We start from the raw sequence: 26,097 nt of genomic DNA, 5'->3' as shown, positions 1-26,097 counted from the left end.
TTGTATTTCTAATTTCTTTCCTAATCGCACACTATTGTTTCTTCTTCCACCGCTTCTCTCATACGTCTATAATTATAATCTTAATTTGATCTTTATAACGTATATAGTAATATTTATTGCAAAGATGATTCAGAACGAATGAGTCGAAACGTAAATAAAAATAGCTCGTTTAAAGCTTATAATTAGTCGTCGTTTATTTCTTGCATCAATGAACATACTATTTAATTTTAAATACCTTTACATGCTTTCGCAGTACCGTTTGCTTTCTAGAAATAAATTTATTATTTCGAGGAATATCGGTACGAATAGTTTCATTGAAACATTAAAAGCAACAAAGGCAAAATATTTGGAGCAATGTTAGATTAAAGCGTTGTAACTTTACAAGTCGTAACGTATCGTTCCAAGTAATGCGCATCTTGCGTCTAAAACAAAACGGTATGCGAATTCCAGCTATAACGGTTTCTCATTGCTTGTAGAAGTGATACTTATGCATCCCCCTAATCTCAAATATCCTTCACTTTGTAAAAATGCGACTTTCACAGAGAAAAGGAGGACTTTCAAAATGTGCAAACATTTTACAAGTAGATCTGTAACTCAGAGGACATCAAATATTATTTTTAGAATAAATTGTAATAAACAGACATTATTGCATCTAAGAAATATTGATTTACTAGTGATAAATATTGTATTAAATAACGATCAAATTGCGTTTGAGACTTCTTCCCTCTTCGAATTATAAAGATCATACTGTGATTATTAAAAAGAAAAGGGAATATTTTTCGTACGTATGTTAATACGATTGTATTTGAATACTGTAAAATGAAACTTAAATATAATGTTTCACGTACTCGTCTCATCGTCTGATTTTGAACAAAATCAGTGCTTGAATAGTAGTAGTTGTAGTCTTTGATTTTTCGTGTGCACAGTGGTACCTCGAGTGGAAAGATAACTAATAACTACTATTTACAGTTATATTTACAGGCACGTTTGCTTGTAATACGACGCTGTAAAGGCTGGTGTTGATATGGCTGAAAATGGCCTTTGAAATATTCGCGGCACGCGACCCGGTAGCATAGCGTTAAGATCGAGTTCGACGCGTTCGATCCGCAACCAAACGTTCCCTGTTATATGTATATTATTTTGAAATTAATATAGTTCGAATGCTATTCAGCACGGAATGGCCGGTTCGCGAAGATGAGCCTCCTGTTGGCAGGTGCTTTCAGGAAACGTGGGCGTCCGAGAAACGGCGGTGGTCGTCGGCTGGTGGTTCCCCTCGACGAACGACGAGGACGTGGAACAACGACGATGACGAGTCGCGGTCGCGTGTTCCTGGTGGGGGTCGAAGATCTACCGCGCACGCGCGTAACCGTCATTTTGACGAAGCCATGGAGCCGCCGGCGCGCCATACGAACGACGACGGGTCGCGCACTACGAGTAGGGCGCTGGTCGGCTCCGAAACCCCGAAGAAGAGAAGGAAGAAGAAGAAGAAGGTGGAGGAGGAAGTGTGCAGACCACGACGATTTAAATCAAGACGACTTAACTTAGCACCAGCCAGTGCATCGAGGCGAAAACCCGAAGGTTAACGAAGAACCCGAGGAGAAACGAATCTCGGCCGAAGGAACGAGGGATCGTCGAGAAAAGCGAAGTGATACAAGCGGACAGGATGTCTTCAGCGATCGCTAAAGCTTCCAAATACACGTACCGCTCCACCGGCGGTGGTACTGCCGATGTCAGCATCGAATACAGCGCCGACCTCAGCGCTCTCACCAGACTGGAGGTAGGTTACCAAAGAACGGGATCGACCAATCGTCCTTTTTCATCAAAATTCGTAACAATTTATCGGGACTTGCGTATCCCGTGGGTTACTCTATTGCTTCGTTATCGAGTACACGACACGACCATTATACATGTATTTATTTCAGTTGATTTTTTCGTTTCCGACACGATCGCGAACACCTTTCGCTCTAGGACCGTCCGTACCCCTTTCTTTAATCGTAACGAAGCATTACTGTGACCGATCGACAAACGGAAAAGGTGGAAACCGAGACCTAATTGCACAACGGAGGGAGTCCAAGGAGTCTCGCGAGACCCGAGATAGCCTAACGAAGAGAGTCCAAAATGGCCCCGTGAAACCTTAAATCGCGAGGAGAAGAAACGAGGAGAATCCAAGATATCGAACGAGTCCTTATACGTTGGGAAGAGTCATGCCCTATGAAACCTAATACCGATGGATAGAGTCCAAAGACGTCGGACGAAACCGCGTTCATTGAGAAGTGTCCCGATGACGCAAGGATGACCCTATCAGAGATAATCGTTCGAAATCGCCTAGGTCGATTGGATCCTCAGCGGAAGAAGAGGCGTAGTGATCGTGAAAACGGAAAAAACGCAGAGCAGTGACCGATTATCGCGGTGGAGACAGTGAGACGCGATAAAGTTCAGTGACCATAAGGGATATTAGTGCCAACCCTGACGAGGAACCCGAAAGTGACCGTTCCGTGGCTATCGGATTGCTCGTGTACGAAAATAGTCGTGAATATCGGCTCCTGAGCGACGATCGGTGCCCGACACACAAACCCGGAGTGAGATCTTCGAGGCGTTCGCGAAGACAAACGACCCGCTCGAAGGAGGAAACGCGCACTCGTCTCCGCATTCAAGTAAGACTGGTCCTTTTTCCCCGAACGAACGTTTCCCTGCTAGCTCGTTAAGGTCCATGGAGAGAGACGAGCGCACGTTCCTTCGTTCCGTTGAAAACGACCCCAACGGACGGTAGACCGAAGATACTTTCTTGTTCCCTCGAGGACGAGCCCCGCTCGGAGGCCGTCTGTCTTTCTGAAATACCGAGCGTCCGCTGTTGGATATTTTCGTCGGCCCATTACGTAAAGCACCGACCCTCTATAACGAGCCCCGTGGCACGTTCTAATCCTTCTCTTGCCTCTCGTTTCAGGACAAAATCCGCTTGCTGCAGGATGACCTGGAGTCTGAGAGAGAGCTGCGTCAGAGGGTGAGTTTCCCCAAACGCTTTTCCGATCGTTGCAACGCGTCTTTGCTGCCACCGTTTCGCCGCGGATTTACTCGAGAATTTCCGGCGACGGTTCTCGAATCGAACCGTTTTGCTCGAACACCGAGAAGCCAGAAGACCCGCGTAGAAGCCAGAGATAAAAATAACAGCGTCGATAAACGTAAATCTCGAAACTTTATGTAATCTGGGCATTGTGAATTTTGAAACTGATACAAAAAAAGCGAGAGAGGCCCGCTCCACCATAGAGTGGGGAGCAGTAGGTCGAAATGTCCAGCTCTCGAGTCGCGTCTATTTTTGGGGATGCGCGCCTCTTCAGCGAACGAACCCGCATTCCTTTTTCGTGTTCGGCGTACGTGTAACGCATCGTATTAAGAAAAAAAGAAAAACAAACAAATATACAAACGTACGGATTATAAATTTTAATGCAATTCATTTTTTCGATCGATTACTTTCGTTCTTCTCGTGCACGATCGCGCATACGTAACCTGGATATTGCAAATTTCGAGGGTTTTTAAAACGGTTTATGGTTTTTAATCTTGCTCCATTCCGTGAATCTTCGACGGGAAGATATAACCACGTATTCGGGAAATGAAGGGATCTCGTTCAAATGGCGCGTTAAATTTAAAAAGACCTTCTCTGGTTTCATTGTTCGGCTAGCTCCGCGGAAATCAAATTCGTACGTAACGCTCGCCGCGATACGTGACTTGAACCTATGCCAGCTGCGTTCTTCGCGCTTCGGAATCGCTAAAGGTTGAAAATTATGATCGCGTTGAATACGCGTTAGGTTCTCCATAAATCATCGTTATGAAAAACTCGATGTGCGAGGATCGAATAAATCGTTACGTAACATCGTACCCTATTTTAAATTATTTCTCCTTTTCTCTTTAAAAATGTCCAGTTAGAAATACTTGTGAATTTTTTAAAAGAAAATTAATCGTGAAATAAGTGTCGCCTAGTTACGAATTCATTGCAATTATTGGAACTGTAAACACATTCTTCCCTCTCGATTCATATTAGTATACAAATGAAATGAATTTTTAAATTTTCTAACAAGAATTTCTCCTTCAATATTCGAAGTCTGAGGAAGCAAAATTGTTTATTTGTCGGTATCGAGTAGGAGCTTGTATAAATATTGGAACCATTCTAAAAATGCAGATTTTCATGGGGGAAAAAGCACGTTAGAGGAAGCACACGTTCCAACAGAGTCGGTAAATGCAACGAGGCATGGAGAAACGCGGTGGTTTCCGGAGAACGGACAGTTATGGCGATGTCGCGCGTCTATCTTTTCTTGATAAACGCCTCGTTTGTAATATGAATAAAGCTCCCGATATAGAGCCAGTCCGTCCGGAATTAGATCGTTCTATTCGTGGTCCGAAGAAACCTGACGTCAAGCTTGCACCGAACCGTTCGCGTCGTTCCTCGAGGCCTCTTTCCAAAACAATGCCGCGCATCTCGATTACACTCAACACGCATCAACCGTGTCCCGACAGCGCTCTTCTGTCGTACTACAATCGAATCCGTACCTCCAGAAAGGAAGCAAACTCAGATACGATTATGTACCGAGCCCTTTGTTCGAATTCTTCTATTTATGATACGATCTTGCTATTATTCGTTTGACAGTTTTCGAACCCGGTTGCACAGAGAACTCTTAAGGTAACGAGGAAATTAAATTTTCATCGTCGATGAATTTCCAGAAAGTTCCATGCTTGATCGCTTTTAGAATTTACAAATTAATTTTAAGTTTTGAAACGGCCAAGATGATACTTTTATCGATACTATTGATCGTCGGTGATCTACTAGAATAGAAGCTAATTTAGAGAGTAGGAGAACAGATGAAAATATTTACTTCGTTGATGTGTAATAGTTACAAAAAGCGACGTCTCGAGAATTTTTAATATTGATAGATTAAAGATTACGAGGAATGTATCGAGAAAACAGAGGATGAATATTTACAATTGAATTAAATAATGCTCTAAAAAGGAAAGTAAATACAAATATGTGAATATTGTTCGAGCAAATCTTAATATCGAAGCATACTTACTTTTCAATGAGCATTCCATGCGCAATCGTTTCCTTTATTTTCGACATTCTGCATCCTAAAAATAGATAAAAATCAGAAAAAATTCTAGGAAAATTTTTACAAACACGTTTCACGCCAATACAGAAAATCGTATACGTAATGATATTGTATAACGACGCTTCTATTAAACTACCGTCATTCTTTCTTCATTTGCAACGTGCCTTTGCAGATCGAACGCGAACGCGCTGACTTGAGCGTACAAGTTATCCAGCTGTCCGAACGTCTCGAAGAGGCCGAAGGTGGCGCCGAATCTCAAGTAAGCTTAACAAAAATATTTTTAACCAGTGAAATACCTTTCGCGGTCGATGCAAAATTAATAATTGTCTCTCTAAACGAAACTCTACAGTTCGAGATCAACAAGAAGAGGGACACGGAACTGACCAAGTTGCGCAAACTACTCGAAGATGTTCATCTCGAGAGCGAGGAGACCGCGCATCTTCTGCGCAAAAAACACCAGGAGGTCGTGGTCGATTTTCAAGATCAGATCGATCAACTTGCAAAAGCACGCGTCAGGTTAGTGGAATGATCGACGTATCGTTTTCTGCTCTTCGTTTCTCCAGCCTGTAACGCAAATTAACACTGTTACTTTTGTTCGACGCGCGTGGAATACTTAAATGAAAATATTTCTCTAACAATTTAGAATTTTCTTCTTTGGAATATTAACATAGAAGAAGATTTCATTTCTGACACTGATTCGATTACATTTTCGTAGATTGATCAAAGCGTGAAATAGATAAATACCTCGATAAATTTTAGTACACTCTGTGTGCATAATTTCTCTCACACGTGACGTATGATTCATACTCTTGACGTATCCAGAACTCTGATCTACGCTTTTAACTGCGCCACTTATCAATCTTCCGAGCAGAGTCTACCAGATAATGATCACGATATCATCAGTATTTTAGTATCTTTATCAAACATTAATATATTCGTTATTTTTAATTTTGCAAGTCCGACGTTCTTCAGCACGTTTGATATTAACCCTTTGCACTCTGAGAGTCTTTATTAATACAAACTATTATAAATACTTATAATTAAAATTTTATTCATATATCTTCTAAATTCAATTTGTGTTACCACAAATGAAACTCGAATCGAGCTATGGTACACGTTATGTTTGTCGCCATAGCGGCGCCAGCGGAGTACAAAGAGCTAAACAAAGATCAAAACGAGATATTCTTCGAAACAATTATTCGATAGCAACGATGTTCGTTTACGATTCCATGAACGTAGCAACGAATGCATTGATACGAACGAAAGATCGACGCTCGTAGGACGCGTGCAGCACGAAAATGGCGCAGTTAAGAGATTAAAACCAGGTATCAAAGCAAACCGCTATAACATTCCGTCTGGAGCCTGAACACGCTCCGAATCTCGCGCGAGATCCTCGATAGCGAACGAACGAAATCGGAACACCAATAAACCACGGTTAATTATATACACTTGTGAAAATAAAATCGCGGCCTCGGTATGCTTGGCTCCGGTGGATCCTCCTACTCTTTGAGGTCAAAGCGCGCGAAGCGTCAATAAACAGTTCACCGGAAGTACCAAGGTGCGCCGAAACGACGAACGTCTCGTTTCCCCGTTGCACGTAAACGGACAAATAGAAAAAGGGAAATAGAGGGAAACGGGCTGGGGAAAAAATTTAACGGACGAGGATGAATCACGACGCGACGGTTCGTTAATTATAGCAAGCATCGCGAGAAACGAAAGCATATTCGAAAATTGCGGGAATTATGCTCGACGATACTGGCCAACGGCCAAACAACCAACTTACTCGCACCTGAAATACGCGCAGACTCGTTCCCTCGGCTTTTCTAAACATAACCCGCGTCCTTTTCGACGTCCCGGCGCCCCGACGCGCGATACCCGCGCCACAAGGACGACTCCGTCTTCGAAAATTCACAGAACTGTCATCGCGACGCCGTCCATTATCTAATCGATCCTCCCCCTCTCTGTTGTTTGCTTCGATTCCGTCTCCTCTCGTCCAAATTCCGAGAGAAGAGAAAACTAGAAGGGTTTTCTAACTAGAAGAGAAGAAATTTTAAAAGTTCGTTTTGTGCATTTCTCGAGCAAAAGTCGTAGTTGCGTAATCGTCGTAATACAAAAGATAGAGTCAGAATTATTCTCTCGATCGCGCGGAATTCGAGACTTCTTTTCTTCATGATTTCCAACGCTATTTATACCGTGGCGCTAGAAATATCTTTCTCGACGATATTTTTATTTCGACTTTGTCCCTTCGCTGTTCGGTTATGTAATCCTTTCACCGAGCGAACAAATATGAAATCGGGGCGAAATCGCGCGAAAGTTTCGCGCGCCATTTTGAGCGACTTCCATTTCTCAGGATTTATTTACGTTGACTTTGTTTTCTCGACAACGGTTTACGCAATCTTCCAATAACAAAACGAACGTAAAACAGAGAAACGGAACGGTTCTCTCGATCGAGCGGGATTTTATTGGTTTCTTGCAAACGTTGCTGCAGCAGTAACCTTTTCTTTTACTCGATGCTTCGTTTCTCCTGTATCCATTGTATACTTGTACGAACATGCTGCTCGAAATAATTAAAGAACTCCCTGGTCGTAAAAGTAAACTGGTTTTAAAAATCTATTGTATACGTTTAGTAAAAATAATGTATATTATTAACATAAAGTAAACTAGAAGTAATTTAACGTAGACAAAGTATTTTTGTTAAATTGCTACATTAAAAACGCAGTACTCTTTTTATTCCAGGTTGTTTTTCCAGACGACAAGTTCGTTCTAGAATTGTTTAAAAACTGAGAAATTCAAAATTTCTATTCCACGCAATATCGAGCATAATTGATTTCACGAAGCCTTTGACTTATCGTTAGTTTCTCTTCGCATTAATTTCCCCGCGTAAATATTAAAACGAAGGAAACGACATTTCGGAGAAATTATTATTTTCCTTCTGGCGTACAACTTTGAAGTTTCCTCGCTGGTATAATTTCGCAGTCTCGGGGAGCAGCAGGAACGACCGATCAAGAATTTTAACTGAAATTAGATCCGAGGGGGACTCCGTTCCGAGTGTACCTTTCAGTAAAAGCAATTACGACATTTATACGTCAACAGCGTCACGGCGAAGTAACAGCTAATTGCCCCTTAATATTTCAACTAGGAAAATAGAACGCCGTTAAGGCGTCCGGGAATAATAAATGAAAAGTGAAAACGAAGAAGGTGAAAATTACTCTTCCGTCCATTTCCTTTTTTCTTTCTCTTTCCTCGTTCGCTGCGATTGCGTTCGTGGAAGCGGGGGCAGAAGTAGCAGGTGTCAGGACTTCGAGAATTTGCAGCGCAGAAAAAAGTTTCCACCTGTTGGCACAAGAGGAGCGTTTTAAACGCTTTTAAAACAGACCCGTCCTACTTTTCGTGTCGTTCGCCTCGTTTTCTTCGTCGCGCCGTTTCGCTGTCTTGTTACTCCCGCGTTCCTTCCGTTTCATTCTTCTCTTCGCTCTTTTCATATTCTTCTTAATACATTCTCTGCTCGGAATACACATTTTATCCTCTTAGAATTTCTTGATAGTTACTTTTATTCTCAATAATTCTCTGCGCAAGATACAGAGACCCGACATTTTATCCATGCGACTTGTAAATGTTGTAATTTTTATTTTTACATTACGATAATAATACTGACAGGGAATAAATTTACGAATACGTAAACGTTATTTGACGTTTCTCAGGCACTAACTCTAAAGAAGCTATAACGATCGCAAGAATAGCGGAGTCGCAGTTAGTATTTCAATTTGGAGACAGTTTGTAGCTCGCGCAAGGGACTGGCGCGGAGTTCATCCCCTGGTACGCAACTTTAACCCTCTCGGTGCTATTAGGTTCGAAGGCTCGATCGATCATGCGTACGGAAATTCCGCAGTCACATTTATTATGCATGCTCGCCAAACGCGGAACACCGATCGTTCCCCAAAGGATCGGAGCTGCTGCTCGACGTAAAGCGTCCTGGAAGTAGTTACGTACCGTATTAGGCCAGACGTTCATACCATTCTATTCTACTAGCCGCACCAAGTCAGTCGTTATACTCATCCTTCGTAAAAAAAACGAAATCGTTTAACATTCAGATTTGTCAAAAGTACGATCTATTTGCATTACCCAAATTCTACGTTCGCGACACCCTCTCTGTCGCTGAACTTTTCTCAAATTTTATTCTTTTACTTTCGTTGTTCTCGTCTTGGGGATTTTTTTTTTTTTTTATTCGTTTTCGAAGTTTCGCAGTTTTTCGCCTCGCGACTTTCTTTCTTCCCGTTCACCCCTCCGTTCCTCCTCCACCCCTCCCACTCCTTGTGCCGTCTCGGTCTGTCTCCCGTTTTTATTCCGACGGTCTCTCTCCCCGCGGGACGTTTTGCTCGCGCGGCCGCTACTACTCGGCTTATGACTATTTTTAACCGTGCGAGTCGCGCGGCAATCCTCAACCCCGTGTTACCGCGCCATATTAGTACAGGCGACCGGCCCGGATCCCCACTATCCTCGGAATCGGCCGACACCTTACACCCTCTGTTACGTGTAGGTGGACAGCATCGATATCGCGGGGATTCGATATTCTCCTCCATCCCTCCCTCTATCCACGCGACGCTCCACGACATCCACGGGGTGTTAACGCGATTTACGGGTATTCCGTTGTCGGAGGAATTCCTGCTCGACGGTATTCGAAAAAAAACGTCTGCTGTAACGATCGAACGCAGCAAATAAATTCATCGATCTAAACCGATGCCCCGAAAGAATTTAGAACGCAATTGTTTTCATCGTAACAGAGGAAAAGAGAAAATTAAGAATATGAGCGAGGAAATGAACTAGAAAACATAATAAAACTTCATCAGTATTTTTAAAGGGCACGATCTAAAATAAGAATATATAAGTTATCAAAGGACCCTAAATAAAATAAAAATAAACGAATGAAATGTAATGGAACAAAAGAAAAGTTTAGACACGACGATGTATGACTTTTCTGTCTTATGTTTGTATTATATGTATATAATACTATACTGGTACTTTGAATAATAAAAAGTTCACGTTTAACTCAATGGTTTTTATCGTAGTAGAGGAAAAAGGAAAATTAAAAATGAAGTAACCAAGGTAACGAACTCGAAAACATAATAAAACTTAATAGTTGTTTTAAAAGACACACTCTAAAATAAAAATACGTAAGTTATCGAAGATCCTTAAATAAAATAAATAAATAAATTATAATGAAACAAAAGAAAATTTCGAGCAAGACGATCTATGATTTTCTGTCTTATGTTTGTATTATATGTATAATACTGTATTGGAACTTTGAATAGTAAAAAATTCGCGTTTAATGTACGTATCGTTATCAAAGGATTCAGAGTCTGGACTACAAAATGGACGTGTTATATTTTTAATAATAAAATTGTAGCTTTGTTTCCAATAATGACGCGAAGGCATCAAAAGCTTGAGTATTTCGTAACGCGTTCTAAAAATAAACGAAACTACTGTGCAAATGCAAACAAATGCGAGATATATTTTCGTAAGTGGCACAGAACGAACTTTTTAACAATTCATTGACGCAAATATTTAAAGATAGACGGTTTAAAAGTAACGGGAAGTATTGAACTTAAACGTGCAATATTTCAAGTAATATAAATAGGAATATCTGTAGAAAGAATAAATAAATTTTATTCTTATCTACCCCTCTTTAATTAATTTACGTATAAATAATCGAGAAATTTCTTTTTCGATATATAAAATAAAATTGTTTTATCTACTCAAAAGTTTATCTATTCAATTTTCAATTTATCGTGACACAGAAGTAAACACTAACATTACGAATAGATATTCATATTAGCTTTGACTTTTATTTATATCAGAAAAAATATTGCAAAAATAGCACACATAAGTGCAAAGACTTTATTGTAGCCTGCTTACAGTACAACAGACTTTGCGTGATTGTTTCATAATTACAGCGAACGAATAATTTTGAGAAAACTGTTAAGACTATGGAAATAAATAGCATTGTATATTCTACGTTTCCGTACCACCCTTATGTTTCCTCTCAAAGTACTCCTTCGTTGAATAACTATGAAACACTATGCTGATGAAAATGCAAATTCTCGGTGTTGTATTCTTTGATTCCATTTTGGAAATATACGAATCGTGCTGAAGGGAATCGCTTGGAAAATTTTCAGGGCCGACAAGGAAAAATCGAAATTCCAACAGGAGGTTTACGAGCTCCTCGCCCAGCTCGACAATGTCACCAAAGAAAAGGTGATGTCCATAAAAACAGTGGAGAAGCTCGAATTCCACGTGGCCGAGCTCAACGTGAAAATCGAAGAACTGAACCGTACCATCGTTGACATCACCAGTCACAAAACCAGGCTTTCCCAGGAAAATATCGAATTGACCAAGGAAGTACAGGATCTGAAGGTGGGTAATGCTGCGTTTATCCCGAATTTTACTTCGCATAGCCCTAAAATTAACGCACACGTGTGCTTTACATACCAATACTATAAACTAAAACATCATTGACCTTTGCAAGCTTCGAATAAAATATTTTTAACCCACCGGAGCACCGTCTGTATTCATATTTTACTCATTTTTATATCTTGTCTATTCCTCGTATAATTGCATTTTATTGATATAATTGCAGCTCAACATCGAGAACGTAATTTACTTGAGGACGCAGATCGCAGGCCAGCTCGAGGACGCTCGTCGTCGTCTCGAAGATGAAGACCGCCGTCGTGCCTTGGTCGAAGCCTCTTTACATCAGGCAAGCTTTATTTCAACTATAAAAATTACATATAACTATTCCGAACAATTGATTTCCTCGATAATCAGAAAATATATTCAGTGACAATATTATTGTCGAAAAAGATTTAATCGAATACTGTATCTGTTAACTCGCAGTAAATAGGATTATTTTATAATAAGTACATACATCGAATACTTTTCAAGTAGACGACCCTTATAATTACTTCTGAGCAAATATCAAATTTAAATAAAAACAGACGTACGATTACGACCAAGAAACTTGCAAGAAATAATACCGATGTTAATTGTCGACAGGTCGAGTCCGAATTGGAGTCCGTTCGCATTCAACTGGAAGAAGAATCTGAAGCACGTTTGGACATTGAACGTCAGTTGGTCAAAGCCAACGGCGAGGTACAAATTTGGAGATCGAAGTACGAAACCGAAGCTAATGCTCGCGCCGAAGAGGTAATTACCGAGAAACGAACAAAATTATTTGGGAAAAGATACAAACAAAGTAATCACAATACGAGGCTCGTTAAAATTTCATCGACGTTTTTCGATATCTTTATCTCTATTTATACTCTATTTGTAACAGTTTCTGTATATGAAAATGTTATCGAACTGTGCAGGTAGAGGAACTTCGTCGCAAATATGGCGCACGTATCCAGGAACAGGAAGAACAAATTGAAACTTTGCTCGTCAAGATCAACAACCTCGAGAAACAGAAATCGCGCCTCCAATCCGAAGTAGAAGTCCTGATCATCGACTTGGAGAAGGTGTGATTCAAATTTTTTCAAAATTCATAAATAATTGTATATCTTGAAATGTATCATAGAAATATTTTTATACATCCAAGATCGTTAAGTATATCAAAATCTCTAATCTTGACTTTTTCCTAAAATTGTATAAACCATACTGATCGTTCGATTATTTTTATCGCAACCGTGGACGAATATTATTAATCCTGGTAGGAGTTTTTTAAAATATAATTATTATGTAGGTTTGCAATGACTTTTTTAACGGTATGGGGAATTTTTTTTAAGGCCAATGGAACAGCTCGCGAGCTCCAGAAACGCGTGGAGCAATTGGAGAAGATCAATATCGAACTTAAGGCCCGTTTGGACGAGAGTATGGCAATGTACGAGCAAAGCCAGCGTGATCTTCGCAACAAGCAACAAGAACTTCAACGCACCATCGCCGAGCTCGACAAAACTCGCGAGATGAAGGACCAACTGGCTCGTGAGAACAAGAAACTAGCAGGTGCGTGAATAAAATTACTCTAATACTTAATTAGAACATTCTTTACCAATACGTGTCAAGTTCAGAGTTTGAGATTTTAACGGAGCAAAAATAAAATCCAATTTTACATTCTCCAATCTGATACAAAGGCTTGAAATAAATAGTTTATATATTCTTTTAACGTTTTGGAATAATATGAACGAATTGTTCGATCGTTCCAGATGACCTTGGTGATGCCAAGAACCAGCTGGCCGATATGAACCGCAGACTTCACGAGCTGGAACTCGAACTCCGTCGTCTGGAGAACGAAAGGGAAGAGCTCGCAGCTGCTTACAAAGAAGCTGAAGCTGTAAGTATTATAAAACCTAATTCGCATAATCTTTTGCTCGACGTTGGAACGAAAAAGGGAAAAAATGCAAAATGAAACTACGAAGAATTTAACCGAATCATTTTCCTTAATCGAACATCGTAAGTTTTCGAGTTCTACTAAGAACCTTCTTTATTATCTTTAAATTTTATCTTCAAAAATATGATTTTTTTCAGGATTCTTTGCTTTCGTTGTGACTTTCTTTTAATCTTTTTATAGAATAATCGAATATTCTGTTCGATAGTATTTGTTTAGTGAAGAGCCTGAGAATTCTGCATATAATACAAGTAACACGAAATAGTTTTTAACAAAACGTGTTAATTTTAGGGCCGCAAGATCGAAGAACAGCGTTCGCAGAGACTGGCCGCCGAATTGACCCAGCTTCGTCACGATTATGAACGCCGCCTGACCGAGAAGGACGAAGAAATCGAAATCATTCGGTGAGTACACGAATTATTTTCACATTCTCTTTTAATCACCCTAAAGATTACGAGATTAACTAATTTCACGTAATTATAGTCATAATAATACTTCTTTTAAACGTCAATTCCCGTAACACGTTTCCATTAACGAGAAAAATATTCAATAATAATTTATGAAACATAGCCTTCTTTAATTTTTAAAAGAAATTTAATTCTTTATCCAAAAACCTTCTAAATTGCAATACTATATTGCTATTGTAAATTCAAGATTCTATACTAAATTTATTTTAATAATTTATTCCAACAAGATCGAAGCGTTGCACGAATATTTATATTCTTTTGCTACTTTTGCTCAAATATTATTGCTCTTGCTCTCATTCTTGGCATTAAAAGACTAAGTAACACACTATTCCTATACGACTTTAATTTTTTATTTCGATATTTCAAAATGTTACAATTTAGCAAAAGATTACAGAAAAAATTATAGAAGACAAAAACGAATATAAATATATTCATGCTTAGAAACCAATTTCAATCTTTTAAAAATTCATTTTCTAAATTTGCATCACAAATTATTCGCTGTATTACGTTTGCGTTATCTTTCTAACAGCATGCCGTTTCAGCGTGAGTTTATACAGATCGAATATTATTTAAAAATAAAAGAAAAGGTGTCGTCGAAATAGAAAGTACGAATTATTAGCTGCTCGATCGCGATCCGTGTACCAGTCGACTTTATTTCCGGGTACAAGCATGATGCGTCGTGCTATTAATAAAACACAGTTAATTTTATCTCGATCAAGTTTGTCGTCGATCAACGCGATCGATTAATCACAGTGGGTGTTTTCCGACCCGTCAGACGTTCAAGGGAATATCCTGTCGCGTTCTAATTATTTATTTATACGCTCGGCATATACAGAATCTGACGATTGCCAACGAATTGTCATGCGGTGACAATCGTGCGCGATGACTATTTTTTTTGGCTCTGATCTTCGCGACGTCGACGCTACGCAACACCGATCGCTCCATATATCGATTATATCACTGTGGATCAAAGGAATAAATTCACGAAGATGATTCGATAAGTTGTTTATCATTAATATACGATATTATAATAATACTGTTAAAAAAACTTCACGCTGTACAATGATTCGAACAACGTGTCATTTTAAGTGATTTGTTTAAGAAGAACAGTGGCTGAGCAATGTATTAAATTTAGCGAAAGAGAACGCTACTTATCTCGCGGAGCAATTCACGTGAGTATTACGATATTTGCGATTATCGAAGAAAAAATGATGTCGCTTGAGAAAGAAATATTTTCGACGAAAAAGGACTCTATCGTTTCGTTGCTTTCTGAAGAGGCTTTTCGTCGTAAGGAAAAAGATACCACGAGCGAAAGAAGAAATACGATGTTCAGTGAATTCAAAGGGATATAAACCTGCGACAAGGCCGACACGGTTCAACCACTGTTGCGCCATCGAACTTTGTTCTACTTTGTCCTTCCACTCGTGCATTGCTTCTTTATGATTCTACAAGTGACACAGAAACGTACGCGATTCTATATTTAGTATTCTCGTTTAATAAGAATATCCATCAGAACAGAAAAGAAATATACCAAATGAACTTGAAGTAAAAGCTCGTTGCCTGCTGCAAAAAATGTTGAAAGATAACTGGATTATGGAACATTGTAATTTTAGATTTTGAAAATTCGAACATAGTATTCTATTGATAGGCTGGAAAGTCACTTGACTTGGCAAATAAACGTTAAGTAAAATGACTTAATAGCAATTACTAATAATTACGTATGAAACAAAATCAACTTAGAATGTGGGCCAATGGAAAAATATTTACGTTCCATTTTCATCAAGATAAAAGTATTTATCGAACGTTTTACTTAAACATGTTGTAAATTTAATTGAATTTAGGACAGACTATGATTTAATTTTGAACCGTGCACAAAAAGTATTAATATACGAAGAATTTTTAATTCCTTACCATAAAAGTCATTTTTAATTTGAAACATTAACAAATAACGACTTTTCAATCGCGAGGTAATTTATATTTAATCTATTTAGTTTTGTTTTTCTACCTCCTCCATAGACAAACAAAATAACAATATTTACATTTTCCTGTTCTGTTCGAACAATGAGTTAAACTTTGTATTGTGTATAGTACGATTAAATCTAACTCTAGATTTAAATAAAAAATAATTATAATCCTTCGTACGTTATATTATCATTAGACACCATTTCTAAAAATGTTGAAATATAGAAAGATGAATGTAAATCACTATATAAAGAACCTGATATTTTCATAATACGAACCAATACTTTTGGAAAAAGGAAATCAATTTTATCTGATCGTACACGATTTCGAATACGCGTGCCAGGGTGAGATAAACAATAACAATCGGAACCTTCCAATTACGAATACAGTGAATCGAGTGACACGGTTCGAGTTATTAATGAAAGCGCGTAACAACGATGCGCAATGTAGCTATTAATAACCATAACCGATCAACCGCGATCCAATTATTACCGGGTGGTGCTGATTGGCCGTCCTCAATGTGGCAACCGTAAGAAAAAGCTACAAAAGATACCACCGCGCTAGATCGGCCCAATTTTTCACGATTGTTTCGTTGCAACTATCGTCTCCGATCATCCGACTATGACAAATCCGTGAGTAGATCGAACAGATCCCCGCAATAAACGAAACCCCAGTCTCTAACACTTTCGACGACCCCAGAAAAAGCATTAACACGATTTCTATTCAAGGTAGAAGTTGGATGACAAATTAACATACCCACACAGACACTCGAAATAAAAATCAAAGTAAAAGTCTCGAGGAATCCCGAAATTGAAAGAAAAACTAAATAAGAGTAATAAAAGAAATAAGAAAAGTCTCGAGTTAAAATCTCGACGAAGCCACGCATAGAGAGAATCCGAGAAAATAAAAACAAGCACCAAAGGAACTCTCTTCGTTAAAAATCAAGAAAAGAGAGTAGAAAAATGTCGGGTTATATGCCACCGTTGTACGTGCCATCGGAGCCAAAGTGGAAACACTGGCCCACCTACATCTACGACGTGAACTACAACTACGGGATCAACTTCTACCAGCCGATGATCGATTACATAGACAGGAAAGGGAGGAATTCGACGACCTCGAGGGACTACCGGTACGAAAGATGGACAGAGCCACCGGAATTGCCTTGGTCCGACGGAAGGGCTCTGTGGGAGGGCAGACCGGTGGAACCGTACTCGAGCCGCGAACTGGTCCAGCTAGCGATGAATGCGGAGGATCAGGCCAGGGAACACCTGTCACGCTTCAAGGTACGAGAGAACACGAAAAAAGAAACGAAAGGAGAGTGAAAGCTGGGCCGTTGGAACCGGGACAAAGCGCGTACGATCAATTTTCTAGGCGCCGTGCGACTTGACGACTGCCTGACCTTTTCGGTTTCTAAATTTGGTGCCGCGGAAGTGGCTGCTCGAGGATCAGGCCTCGATGTCGCACGCCTCGTGGCGGTTCCCCTGCCAGAGATATATCGCTCTCGTAGGTTAACCAAGTGAGTTAGTTTCGATGAGGGACGACATGCTCGGAAACAGTGATTCGTTAGGCGCCGGTGCTGTTGACGAAAGGTTTTAGTGCAGGATCACAGCCATTTGCATGGAACGTGTTACCCGTGGATGAGATGTTTTATGATAGTTTAGTGATACAGAGAATCGTGACTCGAGTGAATCGAATGGAAAATGTTTCGAGGTTTTCGAGAGAAACGACTTTGAGAATTCGTGCAGCGTTCGGGGATAAAAAGAATATCGTTTTGTTATTGGACAGTCGAATTATTGAGTTTTGCAATTGAGAATGCAAACTGTTATTGAGATTATGTGTGCATCAAAATGGGAATTTTGAGAAAATTCTTGGGTAATGACTTCGTAATCAAGTTGTTGTGTACTCCAAATACTTAAGTTTCTCTTGAAAGCCTCGTACAAAATTTTATTCTACATTTTCGATACGTTTTTTCACGTGGAGTCGTCATAGTGCCACTTGTATAGTTGCAACCCTCATTGTGGAACACTAAATTAGGGTAATTGGGAATTATTGGTACAGACAGGTGTTTCAGCGATTAGCTTCGAAACTAGAGACTCCTGGATTGTTTTAAATAGATAGAATGTTGGTTCAAAGTAGGTGAGGTTGCAAATTGTTAATTATAGAAGGGCTCTAACCTGTTCAGGGAGGAGGAAAATTGTGTAAAAGAGATCTCTTCGTTGACACGTCAACTGTCAGGCATACGTATTATTCCTTAAAAATTCAACGACTGGAATCGTGGCTCCTACAAAAATTTAAAGGGATTATACAAATGTTAAGAACAAAATACACTGTAGAACAGTGATACTTAACCTTTCTTTGTTTGGATCCCTTTTGGCAATCTAGTGGTGCTCTTGCATCCTTTGTGAACAACGTTTTTAGAATTCTGATTTGACGAGATACGAGGCACCAAACAACATGAAAACTTGCACTGCGTCTACAAAACGAGGATAATACAGATTAGACAGGAAACGTTCAATTTTAACGTCATCGAGATAGAAATAATTGTTAAAAGAGTAGCCTTCTCAGGTGTTTGTAAGATTCCTTTCTTAAATATATTCCTTCTCTTCCATATTCAGCTACGAGAAAATATATCTTTGTTCGTTAGCTATCGTAATACCAAAGCATCGAAAGTAAATATTTAGAATTTCTTTAAAAAGTTCGCAGACGCGAACCTGAAAAATCCTGACGCGATGTTAAGGCTGCTTCTCTTTTCGCGTATACAACAATCGATAGAAGATTCCAGAACGGAACAGGGTCCGTGGTCTTGAAATAGGTGATTCGCAAATAACACGGTGGTTAACCCGTCGACTTCTAATAACGAGTCACACTGGTGGCGAAGATCACGATCCAAATGTAACAAGCGCGAGTTCGCGCTCGTGGCACTTAGCGAGCACTGTTTTCGCGTCGTTAATATTCGATCTATGAAGCAGGTGGACGGACACATATAGACTCGAATATATATAGAACTTGGATACAGTCTGGTGCGATGTAACGAGTTCGTGCATCTTCGACAGGTTTCAATTTTAGACCTTATCGACTCTCGATGGCCCTTCGATAACGTTTCGAAAAGGGCTTATAAGTCGGAAGCGTGGAACACAATTTTTTCGTAGACTTCGTTTCCCCGAAAAATAGATTTTGAAAATTCACCGTGTGCAGCGTACGTTCCATGGTCTGTTATTTTATAGACAACACATTCGTTCCTGCGTTTATAATCATTGGGATCATTTATAATGTTACTCGTACATTAATGAAAGTCTGGAGCAGGCGAGTCAACTAATTTTCAATCAACTATATTGAAACTGAAGTTATGAAACAAAATCGTGACTATTGATCCTCCTATCGATTAGCTTCGTTTTATTATTAAACAATATTATCAGATAATCATCAAAGCATTGATATTGTTCAGAAGTAAGCAAATATTTAGGTTCGTTTAATTAAATTTATGTATTAACAGAGGAGCATCGATGACCCTCGTAGTAATTAAGATATTAATCTTTACAAGTAGAATCAAACTATAACAGTAGAAACGTGAACAAGCTTTTATCATAAAACGTAGTATTTTTATATAAACTGTAAAATTAGAAAGTTAAAGTTAATTTAATATTTAACTTCGAATATAATTGGATTCTACCACGACGTCAATTTTGACCGGACTGTTCGGATTCTGAAAAATTATTTGAACCGCAAAGAATTAAAATAGACAGAGGTTACTTTAGTTTCGTCAGAACCCGTATCTCCATTCGTACTAATAGCTTTCGGTCGTCGCCACCTGGTTGCTATCCCACTGTCACAGAAGATTAACTCTTAAAAGATGGAACTCCATTTAGGCCGCTTAAAATTCCCTTGTTATAATGCTTTTTAATTCTTAGAACCACACGAAACGAAACGTTCTATCGAAAAGTATTATTTAGTCGACAATCCGTTTTGTATAGCAGTTATTTCGTTTATACCAAACGAGAAGAGGGAAGGAATATCAAATAATCTTTTATCATAATCAAGGCTTCTCAAGAATTGAACTTATTTATTAGAAGCTTCTAAAAAGTTAACCTTTTGTGGTCGTACTTGCAACAAATATTGGTGCCTTACTGCTCGAAATTAATTTTCATTGTATAAACGCTAATTATACTATAATATTGCATACAATGAACAAAATTTATTATTTTTTGACTTTAAACATATTTAAACAAAACTATATATTTTATACTAGTTTATTAAAAAATTTCAAATCATTATGAAAAAATTATTTTTGGTTGTGGGAGTTAATTACAATCATTTTTGGTAAATAGACATACCCCCGAAATCCTACGCACTTTCAAGAAAAAAATTGCAATAGGTAAACTTTTTCGGCAAAATTAAAAAATTCCAAATCGTTCTAAAAAAATTATATTCAGTTGCAGGGGTCAATTACAATCATTTTTGGTGAATAGACATACCCTCGAAATCCTACGTACAATCGAGAAAAGAATTCCTTACCGAAAATGTAGTGTCTGACCATACCATTGATATGTTTCACTGAAATTTCATGCGTATCTTTAAAACATCATAACTTCTGAACGGATTGGAGGATTTTAATGTTTAAAAAAGCAAATAACGCGTATTTTAATGAAGAATAGGTAGAAATTCTAATAATATTGGAAAAGTTGTTTCTTGACCCCGAAAAATGAGAAAAACCCCATGAAAGTGGTCCAATTTTCAAACGTCCATAACCACTACAATAGTGAATATATTTCAATGAAATTTTGGGGGGAAGTAGAGCTCATAGATACCTACAAAAAAGTACTAAACAATTTTTCCATAGCGCGTCAAACAAATTTATTAAAAATGAAAAACGAATTTTCAAGAAAAATCGACAGGGGATAGGTGCCTAAATTTTTGGGCGAAAAAAAAAATTTCAAATCGTTCTAAAAAAATTATTTTCAGCTAGGGGTGGTCAATTAAGAACATTTTTGGTGAATAGACATACCCTCGAAATCCTAAGCACTTTCGAGAAAAAAATTCTTTACCGAAAGTATAATGTGTGACCAGAAATGTTTCTGTAATTTCATTTTCTTTTACTGTTAACGATTGATCCCTTGCTATACAATGTCATAGGCTAATCACTCATCATCTTTTTTTTGTATTAAAGTCTACACATTTTAACATTCACGAGGTATTCATAAAACAAATCTATTCTTTTTCTTGGCCATTCCTCATACGTGCAATCGATGTCCGTAAAACTAGCTAAATTAAATCGTCCTATATGGAAACCGTATCATAAGAGGATCGAAGATATTCTTTGTTATCTGCTCACAGACGTACGACCACAAAAGTTTAAAATAACTCTTTCATAGAATTTAAAAATTCATCTCGGACCAAATGGTCCGGAAACAAAGCATTCTCCAATCTTTGTTTACATTCGAGAAGAAGCTTCGTATTAGCAAATTTCGTACCACCGACCGTAAACGTGTTTCGAACGCTGGTCTCTCAAGGGTTAATTTAAGACATTCGCTGCAACGGGGTGATCGCCAAAGCGTGCTCGGTTGCCTTAAAGCGGAAATTCCTGATCGTTTATCGTCGTTTCTAACGACCTGACAACCCGTTCGCGGTTGACGGTGCGTGATCGCCCGAACGGGGACAATAAAAATATCGCGGAAATGCGCGCACCCTCGTTGTTGGCAGCCAATTACAATTTGGACCGTCGTTGAACACGCGACGAGGAACGGGTGTCTGCCAAATCGCACGTAGCGCGTATATTAAAAATCCATCTAGCGTCTCCACCCCGGGGCCGGGACGCCTAGCGGTCGGCAAACGCCTCGGATTGGCAGTCGTTCCCGAGTCTCTAGAGAGAGTCGATCGAGTGCTACGGTCACTTTCGAATTCTGGACCGTCGCGGCTAAGTTTAGGCTCAGCTCGGCCTGAACAGAGAGCACACACGCTCGACAGAACGATACCCCTTCGCGTAAGGTAGCGCGTTCGCGAAAATCACACGTCACCGCTTTCTCTCTTCGTCGCGTACGATCGAACAGCCCGCAGGATCCCCGGGGACGAGACTGACAAACCGATCATCTCTGGTCTTTCGTCCAAAAGATAGCGAATCGGTCGGACTTCAGCTTGTCGAAGACAGCGCAGGCCAGCCACGTGACCAGAGAGCTGTTTCCGCCAAGAACCAGGGAGTTCAGGTTACGATCGTTACCGTTGCTGGTGGACAGCGCGAGGATCAGAAGCCAGGCGAGACAGATACAACGCGAAATGGCCGCGATCGATCTACAAGCATTGAGGGACGTGCAGACGATGGCTGAGGTACAGAGCGCCCTCGATCATGGGAAAAGTCTCCGCGGAAAATCGGCCAGAGCGATCGAGTTCCAGCTGACCGCCGAGGCCATGAAAAACCTGAACGTCAGCCAGCAGCTGGCCGACGTCAGAAAGTGTCAGAGGGAGAACGCTCTGTGGGACATCAACGATACGCGACTCAGGCTGCTGGAGAACAGGACCAGAAACCTCCTCGACGAGGAGAGGCTCACGGCGCCGTTGGACAGCCTCAGCAGGGACCTCAAAGGATACGAGCAGAAGTCCAGCAACTATTTCCTGAACAAGAGGTATCGAGACCCAACGAGACCGAGACGGTTGTACGGGTGCCTGGGATAGGGCCGCTTTTCGATAATGCAACGTGAATTCACGTAGATATCTGTTGTAGTTGTGGGTAAGAGCTATGTGAAACGGATGGAACCAAGAGATAAATAAACGAAAGACGTTTTAAATCGACTCGTTTGATTCGTTGGACCAGGTTTTTTCGCTCGGGAGATCGTTTTTCAACTGCTTTTTTTACGATATTTTTGGTTAGAGTAGCTTTCTAGGTTCGTGGTTTCTAAACTCGATTAAGAGTGGAGTAAGTGTCGTCTGATAGACGACGGTGCAATGCAACCACCTTTTCTATATGGCAATGTCTTTCGCATGAATTTCTTGCTAATTAACAAGTCGAAGGAGAAACTAACACTGTCAAGGTTCGAATTATTATCACTCGTCTGTTTTGAATTTTAAAAATAGTATTCTTTCGCAAGACAGACTCTGAGTGACAGTAACGCGAACACCTTGCACAACCATCCTTCGAAACACCTTAGTTACTTGCCAGTCCCCCATTTTATTATTAATCGCACAGGAATCTTGATAATTTTTCCATTTTCCATCTTCTCTCTCTAACGACGATAATCATTACCTATCAAAGGCAATAACATCTGTCACAAATCCCACCCAAAACTGACTATGGAACTCTGTTCATACGAAATGAAATAAATTAGCAAGCAGACCAGTATCGAGATCGAGCAGCTGAACGCTCGCGTGGTCGAGGCGGAGACGAAGCTGAAGACCGAGGTGCAGCGCGTGAAGAAGAAGCTCCAGATCCAGATCACCGAGCTGGAGCTGTCGCTGGACGTCGCCAACAAGAACAACATCGATCTGCAGAAGACGATCAAGAAGCAATCTCTCACCTTGACCGTAAGCTAGAACACGCGTTGATATATCCGTCGACGCATGTTTGGCAAGACGCGCCCGTCAACGTCGATATCGTTTGTTATTTTCAGGAGCTCCAAGCTCACTACGACGAAGTTCAACGCCAGCTGCAGGTAACCCTGGACCAGCTGGGCATCAGTCAACGGCGTCTACAATCGCTGACGGCCGAGCTCGAGGAAGTGCGCGGCAACTACGAAACTGTAAGCGTTTTCAGCGACGAAAATACACGAAACAACAGCCTGATAACTTATATTTGGTCGAGGAATAACACCTGCCAATTTTATACAGCTTTCATTCGCTATAGAACATATTGGTATTGCGTCTTCGTCTTATCGGATAGTACAATTTTATTTCGATCAAAATAAACATGATTTTTTTACGTTTGATTACATTGATACATTAGATCGTTCCATAAGTTCGTTCTGAAATTGAATAAAATTTGTAGTTTTACTAACATCAACGATTCATAGAAGTTTGAAAGAAACAAATATCAACATTAAGTAAAATAATTCAGTTGAGGTTGAGAGTCTACTTAAGGGTTAAAAATAACGAGGACTAACGATACAGAATTGTATTTTGACAGGCCCTACGAGCAAAGAGAACCGTCGAGCAGCAGTACGAGGAATCGGTTAGCCGCATCAACGAGCTGACCACCATCAACGTGAACATCGCCTCGTCGAAGGCCAAACTCGAGCAAGAGTTGTCAACCCTGGCTGGTGACTACGAGGAGGTCACTAAAGAGTTGAGAGTGAGCGACGAGAGATACCAACGAGTGCAGAACGAACTGAAACATACCGTGGAGATACTCCACGAGGAGCAGGAACGCATAGTGAAGATCGAGGCCATCAAGAAGTCCCTCGAGATCGAAGTGAAGAACTTGTCCGTGAGATTGGAGGAGGTCGAGGCAAACGCTATCGTGGGAGGCAAACGTATCATCAGCAAGCTCGAAGCTAGGGTGAGATATTTTAATTGAATATCGATCACACTGTTCGACGTGGTCTTTTATCTCTGTAGAAAATTAGTTGTAAAAATTAGATTGAAAACGAATTCTGTATCAGGTCGATACCGTAGTTAGTTCTAGAGAAAACAACCATTTAAGAAAAAGTGCTGGCTAGTAATTACGCAAACATCCTGTATTTAAATTTAAATTCATTTTCAATTAATGGTCCAGTTTTATCGTACACTAGTCGTACGATCAGTAGGAATTACTGAAACTTCTTTGGGTATGTAAAGTCAAAGTAAATGTTAAAATAAACATAGAAGACGACATTAATAATAATAGTATCAACAATAAGAATAAGGATGTCGTGAAGTTAAATGGGGCTAAAATAATATTGTGTGTTAGAAATGCTAAACGAAAGTTTGAAAACGGTCATTCGACCGGTTGCGATATGTTTAGTATTAAAAACTACCATTACTCCGTGTTTGCAGATTCGCGATTTGGAGCTGGAATTGGACGAGGAGAAACGCCGACACTCCGAGACCGTGAAGATCCTGCGCAAGAAGGAGCGCAACATCAAAGAGGTAATGATCCAGGTGGAGGAAGACTCGAAGAACATCGCGTTGCTGCAGGAGTCCCTGGACAAGGCCAGCCAGAAGGTGAACATCTACAAGAGACAACTCCAGGAACAAGAGGGCATGTCTCAGCAGAGCGTGACAAGGGTCCGCCGATTCCAAAGGGAACTGGAGGCCGCGGAGGACCGCGCCGACACAGCCGAGAGCAACTTGACTCTGATACGCGCGAAACACCGCAGCTTCGTCACCACCTCCACCGTGCCCGGTTCCCAGGTGTACCTCGTCCAGGAGACGAGGACTGACATGTAAAAACGCCATCGATACCCACCCCTTGCCACTTCGAACGCCACCTCGTCGTCTTTAGAAACGTACGTATCGCGACGCGACTACGTAAACAGAGACAGTAGAGCAACGAAATAGCATGGAAATTTTCGATTTCAATGTTCAAAGAATAATCCATTTCGAGGGTTCGTTTCCATTCGTTGCATATGCAAGACGGGAATTTATATAGAAATCGATTTGATAAACTTTTGTATGTGCAAAAAATGGAACTCGCCCCTCCCTCCCTCCAATAAACGTGCATGAAATTATTAAAATATACTCATTTGCTTTTATACTTGAAAAAGAAAAGAGAGACAAGATTTATTGCTTTTTATAATAAATTATATGGATTAAGAGTCATTACTGTAGAGGGTTAATCTTATCGCTCGGAACGTTGGATCGATCCTTTCTTCTCGTTTACAATTGCTCGTTTCGACGAGTGTGGTTAGATCTTTGTGAATTTCCGCAGGCGTAACGAGCAAACGACGAAAATAAAGGAAGAGCCCTGATACATCACCGTAAGTTAAAAGGGCCGAGGAGAGTTTCCAACGGGCCGCACGCGGGAACATCGAAAAAGCGGAAAGATAAGAGAGAAAGAAAAAAAACAAAAAAACCGTACCACCTTTATTGTTCGTCCGCAACTGTGACAGCGCCCAACGACCCGTCGTAAATTCGAAATAACTTGGCCAACGTGACGCGGTACCCGTCGCAACGAATCACAGAAACAAAGCAACGGCAAAACAACGTGAAAAGATACCAAGAAAGCAACAAAAAAAAAAAAATAATCATTATCGCAACTCATCTTCGTTATTGGAGCAAATGAAATAAAAAGAAA

General features: G+C 40.1%; 2 protein-coding genes and 1 long non-coding RNA gene across 3 annotated transcripts in view; all 3 read left to right on the top strand.

Annotated features, from left to right (window-relative positions):
- The window catches only part of LOC143344744 (uncharacterized), a 462,587-nt gene that overhangs the window by 329,921 nt on the left and 106,569 nt on the right, over positions 1-26,097 (top strand). The gene's annotated exons all lie outside the window — the stretch shown is intronic.
- On the top strand, positions 1,395-26,097 carry LOC143344698 (paramyosin, long form). The gene is made up of 16 exons (XM_076771007.1): positions 1,395-1,777; positions 2,945-3,001; positions 5,269-5,355; positions 5,446-5,612; positions 11,270-11,507; positions 11,731-11,850; positions 12,147-12,296; positions 12,461-12,607; positions 12,875-13,091; positions 13,292-13,419; positions 13,765-13,877; positions 23,216-23,411; positions 23,498-23,626; positions 24,010-24,381; positions 24,858-25,309; positions 25,732-26,097. The coding sequence occupies exons 1-15, from the start codon at positions 1,664-1,666 to the stop codon at positions 25,248-25,250; spliced, it is 2,628 nt and encodes an 875-aa protein (XP_076627122.1). The 5' UTR covers positions 1,395-1,663; the 3' UTR covers positions 25,251-25,309; positions 25,732-26,097.
- On the top strand, positions 16,834-22,678 carry LOC143344738 (paramyosin, short form). The gene is made up of 2 exons (XM_076771093.1): positions 16,834-17,185; positions 22,008-22,678. Exons 1-2 carry the CDS (start codon positions 16,865-16,867, stop codon positions 22,563-22,565), a joined length of 879 nt encoding a protein of 292 aa, XP_076627208.1. The 5' UTR covers positions 16,834-16,864; the 3' UTR covers positions 22,566-22,678.

Source organism: Colletes latitarsis, chromosome 1 (assembly GCF_051014445.1).
Source record: "Colletes latitarsis isolate SP2378_abdomen chromosome 1, iyColLati1, whole genome shotgun sequence".
In the NCBI taxonomy this organism is placed as follows: Eukaryota; Metazoa; Arthropoda; class Insecta; order Hymenoptera; family Colletidae; genus Colletes; species Colletes latitarsis.
This window is presented reverse-complemented; position numbering and strand designations above follow the sequence as displayed.

Bases quoted from the DNA above. Each gene is read 5' to 3' on its own strand.
- LOC143344698 (XM_076771007.1), top strand. From the start codon at position 1,664: ATGTCTTCAGCGATCGCTAAAGCTTCCAAATACACGTACCGCTCCACC. The intron at 1,778-2,944 runs GTAGGTTACCAA...CTCTCGTTTCAG, and splicing joins GCGCTCTCACCAGACTGGAG to GACAAAATCCGCTTGCTGCA. The intron at 12,297-12,460 runs GTAATTACCGAG...CGAACTGTGCAG, and splicing joins CTAATGCTCGCGCCGAAGAG to GTAGAGGAACTTCGTCGCAA.
- LOC143344738 (XM_076771093.1), top strand. From the start codon at position 16,865: ATGTCGGGTTATATGCCACCGTTGTACGTGCCATCGGAGCCAAAGTGG. The intron at 17,186-22,007 runs GTACGAGAGAAC...TTCGTCCAAAAG, and splicing joins AACACCTGTCACGCTTCAAG to ATAGCGAATCGGTCGGACTT.